General features: G+C 46.3%; 1 protein-coding gene across 1 annotated transcript in view; it reads right to left on the minus strand.

Annotated features, from left to right (window-relative positions):
* Positions 1-18427, minus strand: part of GLUD1 (glutamate dehydrogenase 1) — a 563305-nt gene that overhangs the window by 346272 nt on the left and 198606 nt on the right. The window contains exon 6 of the mRNA XM_044056503.1: positions 139-318. Within this exon, the coding sequence (XP_043912438.1) occupies positions 139-318 (180 nt within the window). The remainder of the gene's footprint in view (positions 1-138; positions 319-18427) is intronic.

The raw sequence follows: 18427 nt of genomic DNA on the forward strand, positions 1-18427 counted from the left end.
AAAGACCATTATGTATTATAATTTATATTAAATATTTCACACCTTATAAAACAGCATTTTCTATTTAAAATTTACTTTGCTCTTGGAGCTTACTTCTTTTTATGAACTACTATATACAAACAGAAAAAAATAAATCACCTGAATGACAAATGTCTTGTCTCCAAACCCTGGTGTCATTCCAAGTACACTCATATAGGAGGCTTCATTAATGAAATTTTCAATCCCATGGAAAACACCTCGACCAGTGGCAGAAATTCTTCCATGGATACCACCCTGGCTGATGGGTTTACCAGTTACGCAAGCATGTGCATTGATATCCTGTGAACAAAACATGCATACATTTTAGGACAATTTAGTACCCAAAACTGGCAAGCATTTTAAATACCCATCATCTAGCAAAACCTAAAAACAAGATTATCCAGTTCCAAAGCATTAAAAATATGCAGAAATTCATCATAACAAAAAACCTGACAGAAAAAAGAAGTCTTAAAATCTAACTTGGCTACTGCAATTCTACATCTAGCTATGGGAAACTAACCTCAACTGTCTTGTCCGTACTCCCATGCTAGGTACCCCTAAACCTTTTGAATCATTTTAGCACCTACTACCCATTCTGCAAGTTCAATCCACTTGGCTATGATTCTCTTGATGAAAATGTACTTTTTTCATACCAAAAATTAAATGGGTTCCTTTAATCCTGTAAAAAGGTCCTTTCCGATCTAACATGGTCTATCCATCCAGCCTACTTCCATTACAATTTCCCTATAATGCCCTGCACGTTTCTCATATTTCAAGTAAAAAAGTCAACCTTCCTGAGCTCTCCTTCACAATGGCTATTCAGCTCATTGGGATATCACCGCCACAAAAAAAGTACTCTTACTTCATTTACATATGAATAAACAGCTGCAAAACGTTAACACATTTTTCTCAAACTTTCAAAACTGCCTTTAATGGCTTGGGACAAACTGTAATCTTTGATAAATGTAAATGAGAATTAATAAAACACTGTGTATATTATTATAAATGCACTTTGGAACTTCTCCTTGGGACTCCTGTAAAAGCATAACTGTTCAACATGGTCCACTAGTTAATCGAAAGTGAAATAAATTTCTACATCCCCCTCACCATCTTGGTTTGCCCTTCCTTGTACCACCTCTACCACTGTGACTTCATTCTTGGATTAAGAACTTTTGTAATGAACACAGTAGTCCACACCAGCCCTAGGACAGAAGGGCATTGGGACATTCTGAACATTTGCAGATGCACACTAACCTTTGATTTGCCCTTATTGTCACCCTTCTGCTGTCAGCCTGATGGTTCATACCTAGTCTATGACTACTCAAGTCTTCCTGCTATTGTTTTTTGGACTGCTCCACCATTGCAGACATACTGCATCATAAGGCTAGGTTTTCAAGTATATTGCTAGGCACTTTGAGAAGCTGAAATGCAGCTGCCTCTTCTTGGACCCACGTCTCGCAGCCTCTTCACATAACTGTCAGCAAGCGTGCACCCCAGTAAGACAGTGATGCCCCATACCTGTTGCTCTCTGTAAAGGCCAATCCAGTCTTCAATGATGAGTGAGGTCAGAGATGAAAACAAACTGGTCTGGACCTAGGACCAGTGTCAGTGAACATCACTTCTCACCAGTCTTATCCAAAGTATTCCCCTAATTTCACCTCTTGCACTCTGACTCTGATCACTACACCACCCACATATGCATGTGCCAGTTTTTAACATTTTGTTGAGCTTTCTGCTGCTCGTCTGGCTACTCTGCTATGCTATGCAGTGTCAAGCACTCCAATGTCAGTGTCACAAAAAAAAAAAAAAAGAAGTTGTGTCTTACCATAACGTTCCATTTGTATTGTAGATCTTTGTTCATTCTTTACAGATAGGATCTCGGTTTCGTCCTCGGAACCAATACGGCCATTTCCCAGCTCGTGCAAGCCAAAAACTCTCGGTTAAGAACCTACCCACAAAGACCCTCTCCTAGTTACTCCAGACTGACTTTGCCGGCCCTAGATAAAAGATGTAGTAATAGAAAAAATAGTAGGAGGCTCTGGGCCAGATTCAGGAAGGCTTACACGGAGTTCAAGAGTAGTGTAAGCCTCCGTGTAAGCCTCCTGATTCAGGAACAGCCCAAATCTCCGTGTAAGAGACAGCTAACACGTCTCTTACACGGACTGGGCGTGGAAATGCTCAATACCTCATTTGCAGCTCCAAGATATGCAAATGAGGTATTTGAGCGATCTACGAAGCCAAAACCAGTCCGTGTAACGGACATGTTAGCTGCAGAAATGTACTCAGCTGACAACTTGAGTACATTTCTGCAAAATTAAAAACGGAGCTATGTCAGCTCCAAATAAAGGGTGCATATGTTTCATTAAGCATGCCAATGGCCAAATATGTGGCCATTGGCATGAAAAAGTGTTGCAAAAATAAGTTGTATAACTTTTTTTTTTTCCACGGGATTTCTGGGTTTAACTGCAGCACACACCCGCGCAAACGGGGTGCGCTACCTAAAACTGAAAACCGAAGCTTATAAACCCACAATTGTGGGATTTATGTATTACATTGAATGTCAATGGAGGGACTTGCAGACCAAAAACAATATGGCCTCCGTGTAGTGGTTGTCAAGGGGGGGAAGCTCCGTGTAAGACATGTAACTAGCCATTACTAGGCAATCCTATGTAAATGAGGGTTACAATACTGAATCACACTGCCACATAGGTAATGAGCACTTTCTGAGTAGTGTAAGACTTAGAGAAGGGGGAGGAACAGAGTAAGAGGTAGGTGACATCACGGGGGGGAAGGATAGAAAGAAATGTACCAGATTGGAGGGCAATGTAAGGTAACAGATGACAGACAGACATCAGGGAGGGAGGTGTGTCTCAACAGAACACTAGGAAAGTCAAGAAATTGAGGGTATACGCTATCCCTACATTCAAACTTTCTTGATATACGTGCATGCACGCGCGCGTGTAAGGCAGGTTTAACATGTGGGAGCGTGTTGCAAACTGTTTACAACGGTTTGCGCGGGCATGCACGTGTTGAAGGCAGTGTGCGCGCGTTTTAACATAAATCACACCGTGTAAGGATGTGTGCGGGCGTGTAACACCGTGTAGGGATGTGTGCGCGCGTTTAAGTAACTGTGAGCGTGTTTAAGCTGGTGTGCACATTGCTCCCCCTCAGGAAACAGAGAGGAAACAGGAAACAATTAAAATACATGGAAACTGACAGAAGCTACTACTAGAGTTAATTGGTGGAAACAATTAGAAGCAGGCAATTACACAAGCAGACTAGAAGCCCAACCCAGCACTTAAAACACAACAAAGAGCAGTGCAGGCTGTTTCTCACAAGAGATACTGCCAGAAACTAAGCTATCAGAATTGAAAACTGAAAAAAGCTGAACTCAGAGCAGAAATGCTAGGGGCTGCCATGGCTATTATAATCAGGCATAGGCGAATTGCTGAGGGTGGTGACAATGCAGACGCTGACAGACAACCCAGAGTGAGAAGAAGGAGAAGAGTATACAGGCCCAGGGTCACCTACCATGGGTTACATGAACTGGAGATAGTAGAGCGCTACAGAGTGGAAAGAGACCTTCTGCAGCAGATTGTTGAGCTGTGCAGGCCACATCTCACACACAGAACCAACAGAGGGGAACCCATCCCAGTAGAAACCAAGGTATGTGTTGGCCTAAGAATACTAGCAACAGGTACCTTCCAGAGACCAACTGGTGATATGATGGGGATATCACAGGCATCAGCCTCCAGAGTACTGCACCAGTTCCTGGATGCCATGTCACCACATGTCAGTGATCATATATATGTCCCTAATGACCGTGAGGTTGTGGCCAGCAATATGCGTCTCTTCCAGCAAATAGCGGGATACCCTGAGGTGCTGGGTGCAATAGACTGCACGCACATACGCATCAAAGCACCAGCCGGTGAGCGGGGTAGAGCCTACATTAACCGCAAGGGATACCCCTCCATCAACTGCCAGGTCATGTGTGATGCCCAGGGCATAATAATGAATGTGTGTGCTGGCTGCCCTGGGAGATACCACGATTCCTACATCTGGCATCTGACGCAGCTGTACCAATCATTTGCCAATGGGGACTTCCCACACGGACACCTAGTGGGGGATGCAGGTTATGCACTTGAGCCGTGGCTGATGACACCCATCAGAAATGCACACACACCTGAACAGGAACGCCATAATGAGGCACACGCACAAACACGTAATATCATAGAGCGTGTGTTTGGGCTGCTCAAGTCACGGTTCCGGTGTCTGGACACGTCTGGTGGAGCTTTGCAGTACACACCAACTACATGTACCTAAATGATCATGATATGTGCTATGCTACATAATATGATCCTGCGGAAACAGCTGCAGCAGGACCAGCACAGGGCTGGGCCAAACATCCCCACCATTGCCAAGGCCACCACAGGCAGGGGTGACTCGGAGGAGGAACAACCTGACCTAGTCCCAGTAGGCAGAAGGAGGCGTGCCCAGTATGCCCTGGCCTTGGCAAAGAGGCAACGATAGCACATACGCTTGGTCAGTAGGAACACTGGGACTGATACCCGCTCTGACTCACTCATACAGTAACAGGGATGCCTAACATGACACAACCTGCTTCCAAACGTACAGGGAGTGTAGTATGTGTATCCGACAGAGGTGGCCCTGCAGCACCACCTGAGGCATGAATGCCATGTGTTAAGTAATGTAATATCATGTACAATATGCACACCTGAGGACCCCAACTAACATCCATATCCACGCATATGACCCTGCGGAAACAGCTGCACGTCATACAGTGATGTACATGTGCAAAAACATGGAACAAGATACAAAATGAGGGTGACTAGCAATAAATAGCATGGATAACCACACACCCATGTTTGTACCACAACAAGAAGCAACATGGAATAGCCATGGTCAAAACCAATGGCTAAAACCGACTACTACTATATAGCTTGCTGCAGACCACTGTCCTAATAGCAGGAACTGCCCCAGGCCTATGTCCATAGGTTCATAGGTTCATACTAGGCTATCTGCCCTAGGGCATTAATAAGCCTAGCCCAGAGTTTTGTGGCTTCTGCCACCCCTGCAAGTTGATGGATAATATGCCCATTATTTTGCTGTGCCTCTGTCAAGCAGTGATACTGAGGTTATCCCTGGGGTATACCTGCAATCTCCCATCCATTGGTCAAGATCTCACTTGAACAAAGCCAGTGAGGTGCTCAACCTCACATGTACCAGGATGTTGTTCCACAGCATATGGACTCTCTGGGTGATGAATCTGTCCCTCCAGCACATCCTATTAATATCTGTGTTGAGGTTTAGGTCTCCTGCCCTTGTAGTTCTGATGGATGTAGAGGTCTTGAGGTGAAGCATGTTCATTAATTCTGGGTTGGACATAGCCTTGTATGTCAGGCACAGGTCACCTCTGAACAGACGGTAAGCGACTGAATACAGCTGGAATTCCTTCAGTCGGGCAGCATAAGAAATATGTTTGAGACCCTTTCACCTCCTGTCGAGGAATTTGTGGGCCCATCCAATCTGAATGGGGCATTGTATGCAATCATTGGTCTGATGAGTGATGAGTACAGGGGAACAATGACCTCCCTTGATCTAGATGTGAATCACTGCATGATGAGGTGGCCAATGTAGAAGGCCTTCCAAACTACCCTGGCAATGTGAGTGTCAAACAAATGGTCACTGTCAACCTGGGTGCCCAGGTCCCTGATAACCTCCGTTGTGCTTAGAGGATTGCCACCTAGATGGGAAGTAGTGGTAACCTTGTTCTTCCTGAAGGGTATGGCTATGCATTGTTTAGTGTTTAATGTAAGGCCATGGCTGTGGCAACAGTTATCCGTGTCTATGAGACCCTTCTGAAGGATGTCTGTGTCAGATGGGTTTCCAACTATGCTTCCCAGTTTGCAGTCATCTTCAAACTTTGTCAGCCATAATCCTCCTGTGTTTGCTTGTACTTCTGAAAAGTAGATACTGAACAAATGTGGGCCCAGGACTGAGCCCTGTGGGACACCACTTGTGACAGCTCTGGAGTGTGAACTGGCACCAGCAACTTTGACCCTGTGTGTTCCGTCACTTAGCCAGTTTGCAACCCATGCTGTGATGTATGGGTTCACAATTAAGCTGGTGATGTTTTCAATGATACCTGAGTGGGGTATTGTGTCGAAAGCCTTTGCCAGGTCAAGGTAGGCTGTGTGGACTGCCTTGCCCACGGCAATGGCCTGGGTGACTGTTTTGAAAAAGTCAACCAAGTTTAAAAGGCATGATCTGCCCTTGACAAAGCCAAACTGGATTGGATCCAATGTCTGCAAGTCCCCTATGTCTTCATTTAGAATTCCCATTATGATCCTCTCCATAGCTTAGCAGAACAGGCTTGTCAAGCTGATGGGATGGTAGTTTCCGGGGTTGGTGGAGGTACCTCCTTTGTGAAGTGGGTCCACCATTGCTGTATGCCACTCCTTGGGAACATATCCTGAGATGAGGCTAAGATTAAACAGCTGCCCTAACTGCGGGTGTAATTACTCATTGAGTTAATGGAGCACACAACTGGGGACACCATCTGGTCCCATGGATAAAGTGTTTTCTGCCTTGGATTGAGCAGTTCCCACCCCAGCAGTGGAGATGTTTGGGGGGCTACAATCCTCTGGTGTACATACCCCTCCAGTTGGAAATCTGCACTGAACCTGTCAGCCAGTATGTTGCCAATGTCTGTAGGTGCAGTGATATCAACATCATTCCGAACTAAGTCTGAGCATATCTGGGAGTTCCCTCCAAGGTTTCAAACATAGGTAAAAAAGGCCTCATGATTGTCCCTGGAGTCCTGAGTGGGTTTACTCTCAAAACATGCCTCGGATGATTTTACTCACAATGAGCAGGGGTGTCTTCCCTCCTACGGATTACGGTCTATCTCGTAGTAGCTCCTTCCTTGTGTTGTACAGCTTGTTTATGGCTAGGGTCCACCAGACTGGATGTTTGCCTGTGGTACAAAGAGTCTTTTTTTTTTGGGATTGCCTGATCCATGCAGTCCTGGAGGTGCTGGTAGAAGGCATTTCTAAGTGATACAGTGGCTTGGGTAATGGTGTCCGCTGGCCTGGGGGCCTTGAAAGAGACCACACTAGTCCTCAGAAATGTGAAGTCGGCATTTGAGAAGGTCTTCACTGTTTCTTTTCCCATCTGGGGTGTGGGTGGGATGTGGACTCCCACTGAGAGTAGTCCAGGATCTGATCTCACCAATGATGGGTATACGTCTGGTGTTGAACAGTGTGACCCCATGTTCGTGATGATGTGTTCTAGTATGTTGCCTCCACTTTTTTGGATTGGGACCAGTTGTTCCATGGCATTTCAGTGTATGAACTCTTGGAACCTTTGTGTTAGAGTGTTGTGGCATGATTAGTGATCCCAGTCTATATCTGGATAGTTGGAATCACTCAGTAGGATGGTGTTTGGAGATACATTTATCCCCTTCAGTGTTTGCAGGATAGCTGTGTGAGGTACCTGAGTTTGAGCGGGTGGCATGTAACATGCTACAAACTGCAGAGCAGTCTTGCCTACGGTCACTGGCACCTGGATGGTCTCCGATGCATCGTGTGTTGCCACCAACCATGAGGTGAGGGTGTCCTTGATGAATATGGACACCCACCATCCTTCTTGGTGTTGTCGGGATGCTGGTGCCGGAATGCATGATATGAGGTAACACCCGATAGTGCCGGGGTGCTGTCAGAAGCTGTGAACCAGGTTTCAGGCACAGCACAGACATCAATGTGCTACATACTGAGAAGGGCATAGAGTGTGTGCAGCTTGAGGTTGAGACCTTGGGCATTGAGCAGCATTACCCTTAGTGTCTTTCCTTTACTGTGTTCTAGGGTGGTAGGTGTAGAATCTGAATCTTGCATAAAAAAGGCACAATGGGGGTGGCAAGAACATCATCTGAAATCCGGAAGCCCAGGGGTGACAGGTGCAAGCCGTCCCTTGCAAATCACCGTGGCCTGTCCAGCATGTCATCCCAGGCAGACAGACATTGGACCCCCTTAGAATGACACCATAGTCTAAGCAAAATATTACAGCTGATAATCTTGTCTCTGTTTATGTGGCATCATACTTGGTGAAGGTAGGATACTGCCGAAGGTCAGGGTCATACCTGCCTGGCCTACATAATCAGAGGGATCCTCTATGTCTCTTTCCATGTAGTCCAGGGAGGTACATCTCAGGTCGTTCACACCAGCATGAATTATGACTGGGTCAGACCTGTACTTGCAGTTTAGTGACCTGAGTGCTTGCATTATGTGGTGGATTCCAGTGCCCGATAGGCAGCTTACTGTGACCTCCTCTGTACCTGATCTGGTGAGTGGGACATCAGTGTGTCTGACTATGGAGTCACATATGACAAGTGTGTCTGGCATTGTGTTTGGCCTTAAGGGCTGTGACTGTTTGGCACACCGACTCTGTGGTCAATGTGTTGCATGTGCTGTGCCCTGTGGAGGCAGTTGTGTGAGTGTCTGCTGTGGTGGCCACTGCCATTCTGGTAGACTTCTGATCAGAGCCTCCTAGTTTGTCTCTGTGTGTCTATGTGTATGATCTTAAGTTGTGACAGTGACATGTGAGACTGGATTTGTGATGTGTGTGGTTAGCTTCACCTTCTCTCTGGTCTTGCTAGTCCTATGTTGAGAGAGCTCAGCCTCCACTTTGGCTATATAGTTGCATCTCTCACATGTATGTGTGTTTTATGGCAGAAGGAGAGGGTTGTCAGTGTACATGAGGCAAGTGTAACAGTGCCTCAATATTCCCAGGTTCACCAGCTGAGCAGGAGAGGACACTAGCAACTGATCCCTAGACATGCTAGAAGGAATAGACAAAACAATGTTGGAATACAGGGAGATATCAAGCCCCCCAAGCCACATCATACTGTTTGATTGACAATAGCTACACATACACCGGTGTTTCATAGTGTCATAGTCTACTACTAGGCTATCTGCCCTAGTGCATGTATAAGCCTAGCCATAGTGATGTGGCTATTGCCACCCCTTATAGTGGTAATAAGTGTACAGAATTGATTCTGAATATTGTGCCTCTGACTTAGTAGTGACACATTATGACCCCCTTACGTAACTGAATAACATGACTGTGTCCCTGTCTAGTCTGTGCCTCCGTCTCATATGCAGTTGTCCAGATGTCTCCTGAAGAGAGTCAGTGAGGGACTCTGTCAAACATGAACTGGGATACTCTGCTAGAGTGTGAGATGCCTCTGAGTTATGACTCTGTCCCTCCAGCATGTCCTATACATGTATGTGCTGAGGTTCAAATACTCAGCTCTCATGGCTCTGGTGGATTTGGATTGCTTGCAGTGGAGCATGTCCACCAAATCCTGATTGGACATGGTCTTGTATGTCAGGCATAGGTCACCTGCAAGTATGCGGTATGACACTGAACAAAGCTGGACTTCCTCTATTCTGGAAGCATATGACATGTGTTGAAGAACCCTGATCTTCATGGTAGGTACTTTTCGGTGCAAAGGTGCAAAAGGCAGGATCTGCCCTGTACAAAGCTGAACTAGGTGGGAACAAGGGTCCGTAGGTCAGTAATGTGTCTGTGTAAGAGCTCCATGACTCCTCCCATATCTTTGCAGACAAGGCTGGTTAAGCTTGTGTGGTGGTAGTTGCCATGGTCTGTGGAGGCATCTCCTTTGTGGAGTGGGACCACTGTTGCCGTATGCCAGTGTTCAGGTACATATCCTGTAGCAAGACTAAGGTTAAATAGCAGTTGTATATATGGGTCCAGCCCCTTCTGGAGTTCACATAGCATGCAACTGGAGATACCAGCAGGTCCCATGGATGCTGTGTACTTGTCTTTGCTGAGTGTGGCTCTCACATGGACATCCAAGATGACAGTGAGATTACATACAGCAGTGATAACTATCTTGTTTTGGGGGTGAGGGAGGGGGTAAATCGCACTGAAGCTGTCCGCCGGAATGTTGCCAATATCTGTCAGGTCACTGGAATATATGTTGTTGTGTACCAACTCTGAGCATATCTGAGGGTTCACAACCAGGTGTCTGACATAACTGAAGAAAGCAGTGTGGTTACCTTCATTGTCTTTGGTGATTTATGTCCCCATGTTGAGCTTGCATGTCTTTATGAGATGCTGATCACAGCTGTCTTCCCTTTTGGAGATGTAGCTCTGTCTTGCATTAGTAACCCTCATCTGTCATACAGTTTGTTTATGGCTGGGGTCCACCAGACAGGACACTTTCCCTTTGGGGAGAGGGTCCTGTTTTCAGTTGTGATTGTATGGTCCATGCTGTCTGACATCTAGCTAAGGGGAGGTCATTCTGGTTCTGCAGTTATCTTTCATCAGCATTAGAAATGACCACAACAGCCCCTGTGGGGTGTACCTCATGCACACACATCCAGCACCTGTAAAGTCCACAACAGTACCTCACCAGGAGTATGACAGAGCTGGAACACATGTAATGTGTAGTCTGATTAAACAGAGTGCAGCTACACACACTGCCATGCTGTCCACCCAGATGCAAGCTGTGCCTGATGTAGAAAGCCATGTCCAAGCTGGAATCAATGCACATGCTGCACCTTGTACAATCTGAATGGCAGGGAGCTATGCACATGAGGGACCTGAACCCCAGCACTGACATATATAGGACAGGCTGTACTGCATTATCCAAAACACAGAAGCCACCCCCACACGAGTAAACTACCAGTACAGGTTGTCCATAGAGACACTGGTTGAGTCCCCTCAACAGGAATCCTAATGAGTGGATGGGAGATGGGAGGTTTACCCTGGGTATCAATGTTATGTCACAGGTAGACAGAGGCACAGTATACTAAACAAGACATATGACATGGCAAACTACGCTTACAATGTGTTGATGGACAAACACACTCTCCGACTAGCATTAGGTCAAGATACCTCTTGAACACAGCCAGCAAGGTGCTCTGCCTCAAATGGACCAGGATTGTATTCCACAGCATAGGAGTCTCCGAGTGATAACTCCATCCCTCCAACATGTCCAACATACATCCCTGCTAAGGTGTAAGTCACCTGCACTAGTGGTTCAGGTGGATCTTCTGAGTCTGAGGTGGAGCATGTCCATTAATCTCTGTTTGGACATGGCCTCGCATGTCAGGCACATGTCACCTCTAAGCAGACGGTATGTGAGTGAATAGAGTGCGAGTGTCTTCAATCTGGCAGCATATGACAGCTGTTGGGGTTCCTTGATCCTTTAGGTGGGGGACAGTCAGGGTGTCTCCAATTGCTGCAGATGTTGGGTGAGATACAGCCAGAATAGGGCATTCGACTCGATCACCGGTCTGATAAGTGAAGAGTACAGGGGAACAATGACCCACTAGATCTGGATGTGAATCCCATCCTGATCAGGTGGGCAATGTAGAAGGTCTTCCTAGCCACTTTAGCAATGTGAGTCTCAGAAGAACGGCGACTGTCAACCTGGGTCCCCAGGTCCATGATAACCTCATCTGTGCTTAGAGGATTGCCACCTATATGGTAGCTTGGGGTCACCTTGCTTTTCCTGAAGGGTATGTCTACACATGTTGTGCACTTTGACTTCAGGCCATGGCCCTGGCACCAGCTATCAGTTACTGTGAGTCCCTTCTGAAGGATATCTGTGTGTGATGCACTGTCCACTATGGTGCCCAGTGTGCAGTCATCTGCTAACATTGTCATCCCTCCCATGTTGGCCTGTACTTCTGGGAAGTACATGACAAACAATGGGGGCCAAGGACTGAGCCCTGTGTGACACCACCTGTGACCAGCTTGGAGTCTAACATAGTGCCAGCAACTCTAACCCTGTGGGTCCCGTCCTTAAGCCAGTTTGCAACCCATCTTGTGACATATGGGTTTACATTTCAGTTGTTAGGGTTTCCACAATAACTGAGTGGGGTATTGTGTTGAAAGTGTTTGCAAGGCCAAGGTAGGCTGTATGGACTGCCTTTCCCCAACAATGGCCTAAGTGACCAATTTGAAGATGTCAACCCAGTACAAAAGGCATGATCTGCCCCTGACCAAGCCAAAATGGGATGGGTACAATGTCTGCATGTCCCCTATATCTTTGTTTATGAGCTCAATTATGATCCTCTCCATAGATTTGCAGACTACACTTGTTAAGCTTATGGGGCAGCAATTACCAGGGTCTGTAGAGGCACTGCCTTTGTGCAGATGTGCACAACTGGACCCTAACCAGGCTGTTGTGCACACTATGGAAATGTAAAGCAGTGATAGGACTAAAGCCCAGGATACTGACCACCACAGTGAAAGTACTGAAACACTACACTAGACAGTGCTACAGTGTTAGGTCAGTATGAACGGATGTTGACAATTGTGTGCAAAGTATCCCATGCGAAACCTGCAGGCACAGTATACTCCCTGTTTTGTTCACACAAAAAGCATTTGGACAGTAACTACACAACATGGCACAGAACACACAACCATAAACTGGAGGTATTTGTTGAAGGTCACACTCATCCACAAATGTGATGGGCTGCAGAGTTCAACATATGTAAAGCCCACACTGGGCATGCTCACACACTTAGATAAATGAGACATCTTTCACACAACATGCCATGGGAAGGCTGAACTGGGCATGCTCACACACTTGGTCCAAATTTTACTCCTAGCAAATGTGAAAACACACCAGAGGATGCTCATCCCCCTTTCTAGACACTGATCATGTAAGCACCCTATAAGTTTATCGGAGAAAAGGATTCTCTCAGTAATCTGAATAGCGCGCCGTGCTAATGCGTCCGTCTGTAGTGTCCTAACATAGTTAGGTTGGGGTTTGAATCCAGCAAGTGGCAAGTGTGTGTGAAGGGGGGTAAGTGTGTGTGTATGAAAGAAACATCCCTTTTGGCAACTGGGAAAACACACCACAGGATGATCATTCCACTTTCTAAACTCTGATGATGTCAGCACCCTATAAGTATATCAGGGGAAAGGAAATCCCCCAGTAATGCGAATAGCGCGCTGTGCTAATGCGTCCGTCTGTAGTGTCATAACATAGTTAGGTAGGGGTTTGAATCCAGCAGGTGGCAAGTGTGTGTGAAGGGGGGTAAGTGTGTGTAAGTGTGTATGAAAGAAACATCCCTTTTGGCAACTGGGAAAACACACCACAGGATGATCATTCCACTTTCTAAACTCTGATGTCAGCACCCTATAAGTATATCAGGGGAAAGGAAATCCTCCAGTAATGCGAATAGCGGGCTGTGCTAATGCGTCCGTCTCTAGTGTCATAACATAGTTAGGTAGGGGTTTGAATCCAGCAGGTGGCAAGTGTGTGTGAAGGGGGGTAAGTGTGTGTAAGTGTGTATGAAAGAAACATCCCGTTTGGCAACTGGGAAAACACACCACAGGATGATCATTCCACTTTCTAAACTCTGATGATGTCAGCACCCTATAAGTATATCAGGGGAAAGGAAATCCCCCAGTAATGCAAATAGCGCGCTGTGCTAATGCGTCCGTCTCTAGTGTCATAACATAGTTAGGTAGGGGTTTGAATCCAGCAGGTGGCAAGTGTGTGTGAAGGGGGTAAGTGTGTGTGTAAGTGTGTATGAAAGAAACATCCCTTTTGGCAACTGGGAAAACACACCACAGGATGATCATTCCACTTTCTAAACTCTGATGATGTCAGCACCCTATGGGGAAAGGAAATCCCCCAGTAATGCAAATAGTGAGCAGTGCTAATGCGTCCGTCTCTAGTGTCATAACATAGCTAGGTAGGGGTTTGAATCCAGCAGGTGGCAAGTGTGTGTGAAGGGGGTAAGTGTGTGTAAGTGTGTATGAAAGAAACATCCCTTTGGCAACTGGGAAAACACACCACAGGATGATCATTCCACTTTCTAAACTCTGATGATGTCAGCACCCTATAAGTATATCAGGGGAAAGGAAATCCCCCAGTAATGCGAATAGCGCGCTGTGCTAATGCGTCCGTCTCTAGTGTCATAACATAGTTAGGTAGGGGTTTGAATCCAGCAGGTGGCAAGTGTGTGTGAAGGGGGTAAGTGTGTGTGTAAGTGTGTATGAAAGAAACATCCCTTTTGGCAACTGGGAAAACACACCACAGGATGATCATTCCACTTTCTAAACTCTGATGATGTCAGCACCCTATAAGTATATCAGGGAAAGGAAATCCCCAGTAATGCGAATAGCGCTGTGCTAATGTCCGTCTCTAGTGTCATAACATAGTTAGGTAGGGGTTTGAATCCAGCAGGTGGCAAGTGTGTGTGAAGGGGTAAGTGTGTGTAAGTGTGTATGAAAGAAACATCCCTTTTGGCAACTGGGAAAACACACCACAGGATGATCATTCCACTTTCTAAACTCTGATGATGTCAGCACCCTATAAGTATATCAGGGGAAAAGAAATCCCCAGTAATGCGAATAGCGCGCTGTGCTAATGCGTCCGTCTCTAGTGTCATAACATAGTTAGGTAGGGGTTTGAATCCAGCAGGTGGCAAGTGTGTGTGAAGGGGGGTAAGTGTGTATGATTGATCTATCCCTTTTGGCAACTGGGAAAACACACTACAGGATGCACATACCCCTTTCTAAACGATATCACAATTATGTATGGCTTTTGATTACAGACATGCCACGTGTGTTGTGCACACAGAGAATGCCCATGTGTGTGGGTTGTCCCTCACAATAATGCATGACATTGATTACACCGGATATGGCAATGCACACATGATGTATGTGTGCGCCAAATACACATATGTACCTGTGACTTTCAATAGTTACCATGTGTGATGCCTGCCACATGTGAATACATGGTATTTGCACAGGGTAACATTATGACCGTGGTCTTCTGTGCAGGTGCTGCATGTGAGATGTGTATATACAGTGTGAGATGTAGATGCTATCAGCCTAGTAGTGAGGGATGCACACCTGGTCTGGGGCATAAAGTCTACATGTTGTTGATGTACAGGAGCTGCATGTTCTCACCTGTTGTGGGAGTGGTAAGACAGTATTCCATAGCAATGCAGTGACTGCATGCTAAGAACCATTCAGCTAGGGTGTTGTAGCTACACTTATTCATTAGCATTCAGTAATTTGTCGGAATCCCTGGTGAGGGTCTGATGCCAACCAAGGTCAGGGGTCTACCAGCCTGTGTCATTTGCTCAGTGATCCCTTCCATGTTCCCTATCATGTATCCCAGTGAGCGACATCCCACATCAGCTGTGGTGGCATGGACAATATGTGTCCATGCATCTGACTGACTTGTATGTTGTTGTTACAGTTTGGCCATGTGTTTCCATCTCATACATGTGATGTACATCAATGGGTAGGGGATAGGGTTGACTGTGTACATGTGGCAGCTGTGACATTACTACATGACACACATATTCCACAACTGTACCATAGAGGTGACTGACAACTGACCTTTGCACATGCTACCGGAGTATTGAGATTACATTGGTGATTGACAGCACATAGGGCCAATGGTGAAAAAGAGACATAGGTCCATAGGTTCGTATAGGGATATCTGCCCAGGGCATGTATCCACCTAGCCAGAATGTGTGTGCCTTTCAACATGCATTGTGAATCTGTCTTGCTATGCCCTTTTCCAAGGTTAGTATACTGTGCCTCTTTCTCACAGTGACACATAAGTGATACCCAGGGTAACCCTACAATGTCACATCCAGTCATTAATATCACTCTTGAAGATAGTCACTGAGTCAGTCTGCCTAACCTCTATTGGGATAATAATCAGGAATGAAGGGAGCCTGTGAGTTGTGAATGTGCCCTCCAGCATGTCCTATGTATATCACTCCTGAGGTTCAAGTATTTCCAGCGTGTATCCTGGTGGGATCTGGATATTCTGAGATGCAGCATGGCCATTAAGTGAGGGTATGAACTGGCCTTCTATGTCAGGCACAGATTGCCTATGAAGAGGCAGTATGTCACTGAGTAGAGCTGCTGCTACTTTAACCAGTCAGTATGTGGCATCTGTTTGAGCACTTTGATCCCCTTGTCGAGGTACATATGTGGTAGCTCCAGTTGCTGCAGGTGTCTGGTAAGGTGCATGCCGACAGGTTCATCAGTCAATTATGGGCATGATGAGGGATGAGTAAAGGGGCACAATGTCCTCCCCTGGCCTACATGTGGATCCCATGATGATGTGGCCCATATAACATGCTTACCTAACCACTTTGTCCATGTTGTTGTCAAATGGTAGAATGCTATCAACCTGCGTACCCCAAGGTCCATAATTCCTTGGTCTGCACTTACTGGATTAACACATATGTGGTACGTTGTGGTCACTTAGTGTTTGACAAAGGGGATGACTATACTGTTTCTGTCATTCACGTTGAGGCCATGGCTGTGGCACAAGTCGTGTGTTTGCAAGAGTCCCTTTTGGAGGATGCGTGTGTTAGCTGGTGAGTTGATTATGGTGTTCGGTCTGCAGTCACCTGCGACTTGCTGAGCCACAGTACTTCCATGTTGGCCTGTACCTATGACAAATATATAATGAACATGACAGCTCCTAGGGCTGTGCCTTGTGGGACACCACTTGTACCAGGTTGGAGGCTGACATGGCTCCAGCAATTCTACCATGTGTGTTCTGCCCTTGAGCCACTGTGCAATACCCATAGTGACATAGGGGTTAATATGTACACTGGTGAGCTTCCCTAGAATGCACAAGTGGGGTATTGTATCCAAGGCTTATGCAAGGTCCAGGTAGGCTGTGTGGACCTCCTACCCCTTGACAGTGGCCTTGGTGACTGTTTCAAAGAAATCAAACAGGTTTGATAGGCAGGATTTGCCATTGACAAAGCCAAACTGTGTATGGTGACATGTCTATAGGTCCACAATATCTAGATATGGGAGGTTCATGATGATCCTTGCCATAGCTTTGCAGACAAAGCTAGTCAGACATATGGGGCGAGTAGTGTCCAGGATCCGTGACGGCACCACCTGAATGTTGAGGGACCACTGTTGCTGTATGCCACTCTCTGGCCACATATCGTGTATTAAGGCTGGGATTGAACAGTGGTGTTATGTCTGGGTGTAGCTCTTCTTGTGGTTCATGTAGGACACAGCCTGGGACACTGTCTGGTCCCATTGATGCAGTGTTTATTGCTTTGGGAAGGGCATCTCTTACCTGAGCATCTGTGATGTCAGGGGGGGAAGCACTGTGCTGCAAGACATATTTGCCCTTTGGTGTGGTGGGAGAGAAGGCAGCATTGAACCTGTCCACTAGGATGATGGCAATGTCTGTGTGTTTTATATTTTGTGTGACATATTGGATTACCTCTGAGCATATCTGGGTAGTACCACCCAGGTTACTAACATAACTACAGGCAGCCTTGTGATTATCCTCAGTGGCTTGTGGAATCCTCTCTCAAAGATGGCCTTAGACAATCATATGGGTGCCTGTAGTTGTCTTCCAATACTCATCAGTGGTGCCTTCACATTTTGGGAGGTTGTTGTATCATGTAGTGGCGTCATCCTTCTATTGTATAGTGTGTTTATGGCTGGTGTCCGCCCAGGACATCTGCCTTTGGAGAACTGGGTCATGCTTTCATATGTGGCTTCATGATCCATGCATTCCTGAATGTGTCCACAGAATGCCTCTATACAGGTATCTGCAGTCTGGTCCATATTTTCAACAGGCCTTGGGCCTTTGAAGGTTTCCACATCATTTATGAGGGGTGTGCACTTGCTTGACATGAGCTGTTGACAGACGTGCAGCCTCCAGACAGAGCAAGGTGAGGGTCACAGTCAGCTACCTGTTGGGTGATAGAATGTGCCACATAACACAGGCACACAGGTCACTCCACAGCAAGTATAGCTATGAGGCAGACATTGTCCATGCTGGTGCAAACAACCCGAGACGTACCTCCCTGGACCACATGGAAAGAGACACAGAGGAGCTCTTACAGCACCCTCTCAAACTCAGGACTCCCACACAGCCTTCATGCTGACACAGGAGAGTTTAGATTACTCTGCAAACACCATCATACTGGGTGATGCCAGCTACCCAAACATAGACTGTGAACATTACACAAGCCACAATACCCAAGCTCTAAGGTTCCCATTGATCAGACATTCTTTGGCTATGGAACAGGTAACCAACCTTCCCACAAGAGGGGCAGATATACTAGAGCTGATCTTTACAAACATGAGTACAAACTGCTCACCACTGGGAGTATATCCCTCATTGTTGCAATCAAACCATATACTAATCACACTGGAGTTCTGGATCCCCCACATATGCAAACCTCCAACACATCGATGTGTGTGTGTGGGAAATGTCCCTATTAGCAACTGTGACAGTATCGTACAGGATGCAGATCCCCCTTTTGAAACACTGATGATGTCAGGACTGTATAACTATATCACCTGTAGTAAAGTCCTCCAGTAATTT

Source organism: Protopterus annectens, chromosome 14.part0 (genome assembly GCF_019279795.1).
Source record: "Protopterus annectens isolate FY-2018-M chromosome 14.part0, PAN1.0, whole genome shotgun sequence".
NCBI classification, from domain to species: Eukaryota; Metazoa; Chordata; order Ceratodontiformes; family Protopteridae; genus Protopterus; species Protopterus annectens.